This window comes from Macaca mulatta, chromosome 1 (assembly GCF_049350105.2).
Source record: "Macaca mulatta isolate MMU2019108-1 chromosome 1, T2T-MMU8v2.0, whole genome shotgun sequence".
Classification (NCBI taxonomy): Eukaryota; Metazoa; Chordata; class Mammalia; order Primates; family Cercopithecidae; genus Macaca; species Macaca mulatta.
The window spans coordinates 18,864,882-18,877,631 of NC_133406.1; the positions used below are offsets into that span (position 1 = coordinate 18,864,882).

A 12,750-nucleotide genomic window follows, 5' to 3' on the forward strand; every position below is an offset into this window, starting at 1 on the left:
ACTGTGGAGCAATTACAGTGGTGTAAAGATGTGTGATGGGAATACCAGAAGGAGAAGAAAGACAGAAAGGAATAGGAGAAATACTGGAAGCAATAATGACTGAAAATTTCCCCAGATTAATGTTGAACACCAAAACGCAAATTAAGGAAACTTAGAGAACACAAAGAATGTATAAAGGCTCCAAAAACTACACTGAGGCATATCATACTCAAATTGCAGAAAATCAAAGATAAAGAAAAAAATATTGAAAGAAACACCTTACCTATCAATAGAGGAGCAAAGAGAAGGATTACAACTAATGTCTTCTCAGAAACCATGCAGGAAAGAAGAGAGGAGAGGGAAATATTTAAAGGGCTCAGAGAAAAAAAAAAAATCACCACCTAGAATTCTGTACCATTTTAAGATTGATCTTCAAAAATGAAGGCGGGATAGAAACTTCCTCAAACACAAGTTGAGGGAATTTGTTGTCAGTAGACCTGCCTTGCAAAAATGTTAAAAGCAGCTCTTTAAACACAGGAAAATAACATAGATCAGAAACCTGGATCTACACAAAGAAAGGATGCATCAAAGAAGGAATAAGTGAAGGTAAAATAAAAACTTTTCCTTTTTTTTTTTGATTTGGAGTCTTGCTCTGTCACCCAGGCTGCAAAGCAGTGGTACAATCTCGGCTCACTGCAGCCTCCACCTCCCAGGTTCCAGCGATTCTCCTGCCTCAGCCTCCCAGGTAGCTGGAATTACAGGCATGCACCACCACGCTTGGCTAATTTTTGTATTTTTTGTAGAGACGGGGTTTCACCATGTTGGCCAGGCTGGTCTCGAACTACTGACCTCAGGTGATCCGCCTGCCTTGGCCTCCCAAAGTGCTGAGGTTACAGGCATGAGCCACTGCTCCTCGCCTATTTTTCTTATTCTTAATTGAACATATAATGGGTTGTTTGAAATAATAATAGCAACAATATATTCTATCATGTATTCTTTTATATATTATATACCTATGCTTATGTGTAAGTAAATGAATTACAGCAATGATATAAGGGATGGGAGGGAGGAATCAAGAATACTTTGCTATTATAAGATACTTGCACTACCTGTGAAACAGTATAGTGTTATCTGAAAGAAGACAAACTAATTTTTTTTAAAGACATATAATAGATACGCTGAGAAGGGAGAGAAAATGGGATTATACAGAAAGCTTAATTAAAATGACAAAAGGCAGAAAAAGTGTGAAAGGCAAAAGTACAAACATAGAATAAGGGCAACAAATAAAAAACAATAACAAATATAGTAAATACGAATTTAAATACATCAACAATCACTTTATACATCAATGGTCTAAATACACCAAAGAAAATACCAAGATTGTCAGTGAGAAACAAAAAATAAGTCCCAATTATATGCTGTCTACAACAAATCCACTGCAAATAAAATAACACACATAGATCAAAAGTAAAATGTTAAAGAATGGCCTTTACCAAGAAAGGTTAGATCTATCATGCTAAGACTAATCAAAAGAAAGTAAGAATAGCTATATTAATTTCTGACAACGTACACTTTAGATCATGGGCATTTTTAAGGGATCAAGAGAGCATTACACAATTATTTTTTAAAAGTTTATTTTCCAAAAAGATACAACAATCCTTAATGTGTATGTGCCTAAAAAGAGCATAAAAATACATGAGGCAAAAACTGATAGAACTGCAAGGAGAAATAAATGAACTCACTGTTATAGTTTGAGCCCTCAATAGTCCTCTGTCAAAAATGGGCAGATCCTGCAAGAGGAAGCTCAGTAAGGACAGAGTTGAACTCAACAACACCATCAATCAACTAGATATAATTGACATCTATAGACTAATTCAGTCAAAAATAGCAGAACACACATTCTTCTCAAACTCATATGGAACATTCACCAAAAGAGACCACATTCTGGGCCATAAAGCATACCTTAACAAATTGAAAAGAACAGAAATCAGACTGTGTGCTCTCAGAACACAATATAATTAAACTAGATTCAATAACAGAAAGACAGCTAGCTGGGAAATCCCAGAGTATGTGGAGACTAAACAACGCCCTTCTAAATGACACAGGGGTCAAAGAAGAAATTTCAAGAAATTTTTTTTTTAAATTTCCAAGCTAAAAATGAAAACAGAACTTACCAAAATTTGTGAGATAACAGCAAAAGCAGTGCTTGCAAGGATATTTATAGTATTGAATGCATATATTAGAAAATAAGATCTAAAATCAATCATCTAAGATTCTACTTTTAAAAACTAGAAAAAGGAGAAAGTTAAATCCAAAGTTAAGACATAATAGAAAAATTATTACAGAAACCAATACAATTGAAAACAGAAAATCAATAGAAAGAAAAAAATAATAAAACCAAAAGCTGGTTCTGTCAAAATATCAATAAAATCAATGAAGTTTTAAGCAGGCTAAGTGAAAAAGAAAAAAGGCACACTTTACCAATATCAGAAGTGAAGGTGGGGATATCACTATAGAACCCATGGATATGAAAAGGACAATAAGGAATAGTATGAACAACTCTATGCCCATAAATTCAATAAGCTGGATGAACTGGACCATTTCCCTCCAAAGACACACTCTGCCAAAATTCACATGAGAATACACAATTTGAATAGGTCATATCTATTAAAGAAATTGAATCAATAATTAATAACCTTCCCAAAGAGAAAGCACCAGGCCCAGGTGTGTTCACTGATGAATTCTGACCAACATTTAAAGAAAGAAATTATACCAATTCTCTACAATCTCTTCTAGAAGAGAGAAGCAGAAGAAATACTTCCTAACTCATTCTATGAGGCCAGCATTACGCTAATACCAAAAACCAGACAAAGACATTTTAAGAAAAGAAAGGTATGGCTGGGTGTGGTGGCTCACGCCTGTAATCCCAGCACTTTGGGAGGACCTGAGGCAGGCAGATCACGTGGGGTCAGGAGTTCAAGACCAGCCTGGCCAACATGGTGAAACCCTGTCTCTAAAAAAAAAAGAAGAAGAAAGAAATGAAGGGTACTGATTAGTAGCTCTCATACAACCATATGCAGGAATGCTCAACAAAATAAAGCAAATCAAATTCAGCAATGTATAAAAAGAATTACACACCATGATCAAGTAGGATTTATGCCAGTTATGCAAGACTGGCTCAACAAATGAAAACCCATTAACATAATCCATCATATCCACTGGCTAAGGAAGAAAAGTCACATGATCATATCAATAGATGCAAAAAAAAGCACTTGAAAAAATCCAACACCCATTCATGTTACAAATTCTCAAACTAGGAATATATGAGAACTTCCTCAACTTGATAAAGAATATCTACAAAAATCCTGCAGCGAACATCGTACTGAATGGTGAAAAACTGGAAACTTTCCCATTAAAATCAGGAACAAGGCAAAGATGACCCCTCATCACTCTTCTTCAACATTGTACTGGAAGTCTTAGCTAATAAAATAAGACCAAAAAAAAAAAAAGTATAAAGATTGGAAGAAAATAAATAAAACTGTTTGTTCATAGATCACATGATTGTCTATGCAGAAAACCTGAAACAATGAACAAAATTTTCCTGGGACTAATAAACAATTACAGCAAGGTTATAAGATGTGAGGTCAATATACAAAAGTCAACTGCTTTCCTATATACCAGCAACAAACGAGTGGAATGTGAAGTGAAAATCACAAGACCATTTACATTAGAAACTCCCAAAATGAAAAACTTAGGTACAGATCTGACAATATATGTATAAATTCTATATGAGGAAAACTACAAAACTCAGATAAAAGGTATCAGAAGAATTAAATGAAAAAATATTTGACATTCATGGGGAGTAAGACAATATTGTCAAAATGTCAGTTAATCTCAACTTGATCTATAGATTCAATGCAATTTGTGCCAAAATCCCAGCAAGTTGTTTTGTGGATCTTAACAAACTGATTATAAAATTTATAAATTTATATGGAACAGCAAAAGATCTGGAATAGCCAAAACTACCTTGAAAGAAAACAAAGGTGACTAACACTACTCGGCTTCAAGACTTTACATGGAGTCATGGTAATCAAGACAGTGTGGTAGTGGCAAAATAACAGACAAATAGATCAATGGAAGCAAATAAAGAGCCCCAATATAGAACCATATGAATACTGCCCACTAATCTCTGACAAAGGAGCAAAGGCAATAAAGCGGAGAGAAGAGAGTCTCTTCAGCAAATGTTTCTGGAAGACCTGCACATTCACATGCAAAAAAAAAAAAAAGAACTTAGACACAGCTCTTACACCTTTCACAAAATTAACTCAAAATGAATCACAGACCTAAATGTAAAACACCAAAGTAGGCCAGGCGTGGTGGCTCACGCCTGTAATTCCAGCACTTTGAGAGGCCGAGGCGGGCAGATCACCTGAGGTCAGGAGTTTGAGACCAGCCTGGACAACATGGCAAAATCTCATCTCTACTAAAAACACACAAATTAGCTGGGCGTGGTGGTGCATGCCTGTAATCCCAGCTACTGGGAGGCTGAAACAGGAGAATCACTTGGACCTGGGAGGCAGAGGTTGCAATGAGCTGAGATTGCACCACTGCACTCCAGCCTGGGCGACAGAGTGAGAGAGTGTCTTGAGACTATGAGAAGATAGGCCACAGACTAGGAGAAACATTGACAAAATCCATATCTGATAAAGGACGATTATCCTAAATATATACTTTTAAAACTCAATAATAATAAAATGAACCACTGGATTAAAAATGTGCAACAGGCCTGAACACCTCAGAAAAGAAAATATACAGATGGTAAATAAGCATATAAAAAGATGCTCAACATCATATGTCATTAGAGAATTGAAAATAAAAACAAAAGTGAAATACTACTCCACACTTATTAGAGTGGCCTAAGTCCAGAATACTGGCACCACCCAATGCTGGTGAGGATGCAGAGCGACAGGAACCCTCACCCACTGTGGTGGGAATGGAAAATGCAACAGCCACTGTGGAAAACAACTCAGCGGTTTCTTACAAAACTCAGCATACTCTTACCATACGATCCAGCAATCATACCCTTTGGTATTCACCCAAATGAGCTGAAAACTTATGTCTACTTGAAAACGGGTACATAGATACTTATAGTAGCTTTAATCATAATTGCCAAAACCTGGAAGGAACCAAGATGTCCTTCACTAGGTGAATAAACAAACTAACACACCCAGACAATGGAATATTATTAATTCATTAAGAAATGAGCTATCCAGCCATGAAAAGACATGGAGGAACCTTAAATGTATATTAAATATTAATATATTATATTAATATATTAAAATACATATATATTACTTAAATATATATTACTCAGTGAAAGAAGTCAATCTGAAAAGCTGACATACCCTATGATTCCAACTGCATGACATTCTAGAAAAGCAAAACTTCAGAGGCAACAAAGGGATCGCTGGTTGCCAGGGGCTGGGGCGGGAAGGAAAGGATGAACAGGTAGACCATGGAGGACTCTTAAGGCAGTGAAATGACTCTGTATGATACTACAATGGTGGGTAAATGCCATTGTGCATTTGTCCAAACCCACAGAATGTGTAACACCGAGAGTGAACCCTCATGTCAACCACAGACTTTGGGTGATGATAATGTGTCAATGCAGGTTCATGGATTGTAACAAACGTACCACTCTGTTGGGGGATACTGACAATGGAGGAGGTTGTATGTGTGTTGGGGATGGGGGTGCAGGAGGTATACAGGAATTCTCCGTACCTTCCCTTCAGTTTTGTTCTGAAGCTAAAACTGCCCTAAAAAATAAAGTCTATTAAAAATATTTCATGAACTAATACATACTAAAATATACTTTCTACTTCATTCTATTTTTATTTTCTCTTTCAACACATTGTGGTCACCTCCCATTAAAGTTTTAACTTGACCACCCACTAATCGGTCTAGTGGAAGTCGGCAAAGCAGTGCTCTAGGGCGGTGCCTCCTGCTGACCTATGGAATCCAGCCTCTCCCCACAGACCATCTGCTTCAAGAGCCACGCTCAGTCCACTCCCAACAACGTGCTCAAAGCCAGATGGCTTCCTGGCCCCTGGCAGTACCTGGAGGGAGGGTCTCCATGCTTTGTGCTTTCTCTTCTCCATTGCTGTGATGAAGGTCTTTCTTTTTAATGGGGTCAATTTCATTCCAGTCCTCCTGGGGGAACAAAGACACTGAATGAGTTGCCTGGTTCTTCAAGCACACCTTCATTCATCAGTTCAATACACACTGAGTCTTTGGAGAGTAACACTTGGCCCTGGGGATGCACTGATGAGTAGGAGGGAGGGCCCATCTTAAAGACCCCACACCCCAGAAATTGTTAGGGAGTCAAGATGTAAGGGGAGAAAAGTATGGGCATGACCTTTCCCAAGGGTTTGCATTTCTCTCTCCATTTCATATTTGTATTGCATATCTGTGGGAAGGAAATACTCCACAAACTCCCAGGGCTTTGGGGATTTGTGAGGGTGGAGAAGCGAGATAGGGGAAGTGGATTAAATGAAATAATTCTAGAGTGGTTAAATTAAAACCATTAAAATGAAGGTAGCTCTCCAGACATGTTAGGTGGTTTATAGACATCTTAGGACCAGATTCTCCCTAAGGGCTCCTTTGAGCTCTCCTCAGAGAGTGTGAAATGATTTAATTCCATTGACTAACACAAGAGCAGGCGGTAGGGCCACTAAGCTTTTTCTAGGGCTTACTCTAATAGGACTGCCACTGAAACAGAGATACATATTAAGGACTTAATGTGAAACCAGAATAAGGTAAAAGCTCTGGCAGAATTTATTCAACTCATCTGGGCAAACAATTTACTCTAATTTATCAACATTAAATCAGACTAAATAACAACTGCACGACCACAGAGCTAAATATATTTTCCCACCACTTGGAATCTGATTTCTGTGACTAAAATAAGAAAGGTTTCTGTATATAACCCAAATCAGAAATAACTCAAGGCTAGTAATTTTCCCACCAGACTCCTGTGAGCCAAGCATTGTCAATTGGCCATTTTCCTGAGCAGATGCGATTAGGCTGAAGGGCAGCAGTAATCCCTCCCTGCGGGGCGGGGGACCAGATCTCCAAGGGTTCATTCCACCAGCACTCCTCCAGACCAGTGTGGACTGCATGCTGCACACAAGTTCACCACTGGAGACGTTTCGGTTCTTTACTTAAAATGTAAAGTGAGATCTGCAGAAGGGTAAACCTCAGGGCTTGGGCCAAATGACACATTTTTTCCAAATGCAACTTGCTCTGCCAATAATCTGCAGTTTTACTCAAGAGGTACGCTAATTAGAGAGAAACTGTGCCTAAGCCTCCCCCATCTCTCGGCCAGCTTTTCCTTCCGCTGCTTCTCTAATGAGGCGATACAGCTGGGTTTATCACATCGGGGCTGCCATGGAAATGGCAGAAGAGGAAGAACTGTAGCCTTGGGGGGATGGTGAGAGAAACCATTCTGCAGCCGGGGGTCTGAGCCCCACCCACCCAGCAGAACCGCCTTCCTGGCCTTTAAGTGCCCCAAGTACTTCTGCAAGTCTTATCCCACGCTGCAACAAATGTATTAAAATGCAGCTGTATCCCCATTTAAAGAATTTTTACTGCAAAAAAGTTTGGAAAAGATGTAGTTATGACTTAGCTTTTGAGATTACTTGGCTATAAAGAAATTTTCAATTTACTACTGGCAGTGATTTTGTGGGAACCCTGGCAGATAGGCAACAGCGAGAGAATTTAACCCACCAACTGGCTTTACAAAGTAAGGAGATACGTGTGAATACTAAATCGGCAAAATGAAGTTACTACAGTCACACTGTGCAGACTTTTAATTAAGCATTAGTTTTTATTTTGAGGCTTGATTGTAGCATTGTGGCTGATAATTCCTACCTCTCAAGCCCCCACCCCACAGGCATCTGGCCTCCTACGTACACCAGCTAATGGATCAAACCATTTAAACTTGTAGCTGAATAAAATCAAAAGTGAACACTGCCAGTGGGGCTGGTGACCCTAGCATATTTTCTACACGTAAAAATAAAGTCATTGGCCGGGCGCGGTGGCTCAAGCCTGTAATCCCAGCACTTTGGGAGGCCGAGACGGGCAGATCACGAGGTCAGGAGATCGAGACCATCCTGGCTGACACAGTGAAACCCCGTCTCTACTAAAAAATACAAAAAACTAGCCGGGCGAGGTGGCGGGCGCCTGTAGTCCCAGCTACTCGGGAGGCTGAGGCAGGAGAATGGCATGAACCCGGGAGGCGGAGCTTGCAGTGAGCCGAGATCTGGCCACTGCACTCCAGCCTGGGCGGCAGAGTGAGACTCCATCTCAAAAAAAAATAAATAAATAAATAAAAATAAAGTCATTGTCTGTAGTCATTATCGGACATTTGCAGGTCAACCATCAGTGTTTTCCCAGAAAATAAACTTTTTTGTGTGTGCCCACAAATAAGACTGATTTGCCCATAAGTAATGCTCCTCACCCTCCCTTCTTCCTTCCAATCAGTGACGCCTACTATGAAACTAGTGCAGGGTGAGCATTCCTCAATCTCCCTTCTTCCTTCCAGTCAACGACGCCTACTATAAAACTAGTGCAGGGTGAGTTCATGCCCATATAATTAGGCCATGACAAGGTAGCAAGCAGATGGAACAAGCCGTGCCATTTACGAAAACCTACTATGCGCCAAGCATTGCGCATAGACCCTCTCTCATTCCTGCATTTTATAATTCCTGTCTTACAATGAGGACACATAAGATAGGCTAAGCAATTTGTCCAGGTTACACAGCTGGTAAAAAGCTAAATCTGGCCCTTTATGTAAGTCAGAGTGGGAATGACAGGCTAGGGCTCAATTTAAACTAAATTATAAGAACTTGATTCTCAAAATGTCATAAAAACTCAAGAATACATTTCTAGGAGGTCACTCACAGAGGACTGTTTTGTTCTGGACTTCCAGGTCAAAAACTGCAGATTATCATCTTAACTACCTGCTCCTAGAGTAAAAGCAGGGAAGGGGAGGAGGAGCCCCCAAGGAGGAGGAGGGGGAGGGGGAGGATGGGGAGGGGGAGGAGGGGAGGGGGAGGGGAAAGGGGAGGAGGAGGATGGGGGAGGAGGGGAGAGGGGGGGGAAGGGGAGAATGAGGCAAAGAAGGAGGGGAAGGAGGAGGAGGGGAAGGAGGGGGAGGGGAGGACAATGAAAAGCAGGAACCACCGTGGTGGCTGCTGCCTAACACAGTATTTATGAGGTGCCAAGCCCCACTCTGGACGCTGCACATACGCTCATCTTCCTGCAATGCTATTACTATTCCAATTTTACAGGTGAGGAAGCCAAGGCACTGAAGTTTAGTGTTCACATGAGGCTGGATCCACACCCTGGGGAACTCAGGGCTGGAGTTCATGGTCTCAGTCATTTAGCTGTACTGCCTCCAGATAAGACAGCTTCATTTCTCCCCTAACTAAACAGCCAAAGTTCAGTTAAGACATTGTACTAACCATTCATCTCAGAATATGTCTGGTCACTAGTAATAAATTCCTGCAAAGATGGCTGACTAGGTTCGCTGGCTGACAGAGCACCCAAGCTCAACCCACCACTGGTCTGTAGATGCTTGTCTGCTTGTCTTGTCCCACTCTCTTCTCCCCACCCCTACCGAGGGCCTTGGCCTGGTATTAAGAAAGTCAGTTCCTAGAGAGACAGTGGGGACCAGGCACCTTGGCCTGTGTTGTGCAAAGACATCCACAGACAAGCGCGGGCAATGATGGCCCAGAGACACAGGCCTGCGCAGAGCAGGGCCCCCAGGAAGGCTGTGCGCGGAAGCAGTACTTCGGTGGAGACCAAAGGGAGGCAAGAAGGAACAACGGGGACTAGTGGTGGTGGGTGTACCAGACATGTGGAACAAGGGAAAGATCAAAAACAGGAAGGCACGCAAGTGGCAGGATAGTCTGAGACCTGTATTCTAGAAGCATCACTGTGGCTACAAGGTGAGGGCAGACTAGAGGACACGAGAGAGCCCAGGAGGCCATTTCAGTAATGCAGCATGGGAAGATGGCATGCTGGACCCAGTCCCGGTCCCAGAGGGACACAGCGGAGACAGGTGCAGCTAGGAGGGGCTGGCAGTGCAGCAGGAGGAGTGCGAGGGGGAAGAAGAATCAAAGATGGCCCCATGTTTCTGACTGCAGCACTTCCTACGCAGGTGTGATGTCCACCGAGAAGAAATACAAGAAAGTTGCCGGGTAGGGTAAGAAGAAATGCTAGGAAATAAAGAGGAGTTCGGTTTGGAAAGGATGAAGGTACAAAGAGATACCAAGAGGAGGCATCTGCAAACAGATGGAGGCACAAATCTGGGGTTGTGAAAAGGCTCAGGGTAACTAAAGCTACTGGTGAGCAGGAGAGAGACCACCCAGGGAGGGTGGGGTGTCAGTGCAGGGGAGAGGAGAGCCCAACGCTGCAGGGACAAGCGGGAAAGGAGGAGACCCCACATGGCACGTGGGGAGCAGCGCTGGCCTCAGAGCCAGAGCCTTGGGTTCCAGCCATGCCTCTGCCAATGGCAGTGGGCGTCGAAGTCTAACTTCTCTAAGATTAGAAGGCTGGGCTCAATGCCTCCTGCCCGGCGGGTCCCTGCCTGCCCAGCGGGTCCCTGCCTGCCCAGCGTTCTTGTGTAGGCGATACATTCAGTTAGCACTTGAGGTTCTTTTACATTTGCTACCTGCTTCGCCCATGTTTGATATTCAAAAAGATTACAGGTTCTTTGAGGGTAGGAAAGCCGTCATATTCCTTCTGTATCCTTATGGTACCAAGTGCGCTGGTGGCCTTATGGTAGTTGCTCAATAATAAATGCAGCTGAAAAAAAACACCTCGCCCTACTTACTCAGATTGATTGTCCCGGCTTCGCCTACTCTGCAGTGGAAGCTTTTCGTTACAATCCCCCTCCCATACATTTACATACATTATAAGACTGACTTACACTAGTGTCAGCGCTGCTCAAAAATGGAAATGTACTGAATGCAAATGTATGAAGAAGGCTCTTGCGCCCAGTAGCCACTGGTATCCTGGCTGTGCTACCAACAGATCTGTGTGTTTTCTCCCTTTTAAAGGGAAAATGATGCCGTGACAGACAGGTCCCCTTTTTAGTGACAAGTATAAACTGCTGAGATTAGAGAAGTAATGATGTGGTTTATGCTGGGTCAAAAGTTACAGAGAATTCAAAGCCTGTGATCTTGGAAGCCTGCTTTGATTTCCCAGGATGCAGACCCATCTCTGCTTTGTTTCCACCACCCTCAAAGGAGGGATGTTGACAGTGAATGCAGAATGATTACCCCACAGACAGATGGTGCTTCGGGAAAGTGTGGACAAGGCAGGGCTCGGCAGCTCTGACCAAAGACTGCATTCCATCAGGGAAGTTTAACCGGGGGTCTAGGATGCCCTGCCAACCAAATGAGAAACGCGGGGCAGGAGAACACTGCTGCCCTGCCTGGCATCACCCCTTGGTCTAGAGTGTTGGATGCATCCACACGCAGCCTCTGGAAAGACCTAGATGCCCTAAAGTATGGCACTGTGGTCTTCTCTCCCTTTGTAAATGGCATCTGGGCCAGTTAATGAGAACTCTCCTACTTACTAACTTACCCCACTGGTAGTGATTATTGTCATCAGACATTTTAATCTGGTTCAAAATTATGTATCCCAAAACTTCAAAATATGTATCTGGCCATGTTGTTCTTACAAATGCACACAACAGAGGCACAAATGGAATTAAACTAGGCCATGGGTGCAATCAGATGGGAATCCACAGCTGAGCGACGTCTACTTACCTGCCATAATCAAAGAGCACAGCAGCTCAAATTCATCCTATTTCTAAGTAGATAAAATAGCAATGACATCTAAATACTATGACAATATTTTCAGGAGTACTAAACCCAATAGGTGAGTTTATTAAATAGTTATGGAAACAATTAAGTGTAAATATAGGTTTAACTGTTAATAGAATATTCCCAGTATAATCTGTCTCTGATCCAAATAAGAAAAAAATAAGAAGTGTTCTTGGCTCGGTTGCCAAAGGCAAGGTGGTCAGGGGAGTGGAGGAGGAAAGGTGCCATGGGGGTGAGGAGGTACAGTGGCTGGAAGAGGAGCAGGCCCCTTAGGCACTATTGATCAAATCTGTGTGTGCAGGGCGCTGTGCAGTCCAACCACTGGTTTCCCAGAGGATTGGAAAAAAAGGATCCAGAAGGGCTACATGACTTATCAGCTGCTGCAAAACACATGACCTCAAAACTCAGTAGCTTAAAACAATAAATGTTTATTACCTCACACAGCGTCTGAGGGTCAGGAATCCGAATGGTTCTGGCCCACGATTTCCAATGAGGCTGCAAAGATTTTGGCCAGGGCTGCTGTTGTCTGAAGGTTTGCCTAGGGCTAGGGTCTGCTTCCAAGATGGGTAACTCACACGGCTATTGCCAGGAGGCCCCAGTTTCTCACTGGGGTCCATCCAATAGGGCTGCTTAAGAGTCCTCCCAAGAGGTGGCTGGCTTCCCCAACGAATATGAGGAAGAGGGTACATACAAGAGCAAGGGAAACTCCCTGATGCCTTTTGTGGCCTAGTCTTAGAAATCACTTACTGTCTCACTGTCTCTCTGTCATAGTCTGTTCATTAGAAATAAGTCACCATGTCCAGCTCACGTGACATCGGGTTTGGTGGAGCTGAGACTAGCCTCCAGTTTAGAGAGGAGGATAATAAAAAGTTGGTTA

General features: G+C 42.4%; 1 protein-coding gene across 1 annotated transcript in view; it reads right to left on the bottom strand.

Annotated features, from left to right (window-relative positions):
- Positions 1–12,750, bottom strand: part of GALNT2 (polypeptide N-acetylgalactosaminyltransferase 2) — a 216,683-nt gene that overhangs the window by 96,728 nt on the left and 107,205 nt on the right. The window contains 1 exon segment of the mRNA NM_001261355.1: positions 6,096–6,189. Coding sequence (NP_001248284.1) covers positions 6,096–6,189 — 94 coding nt within the window.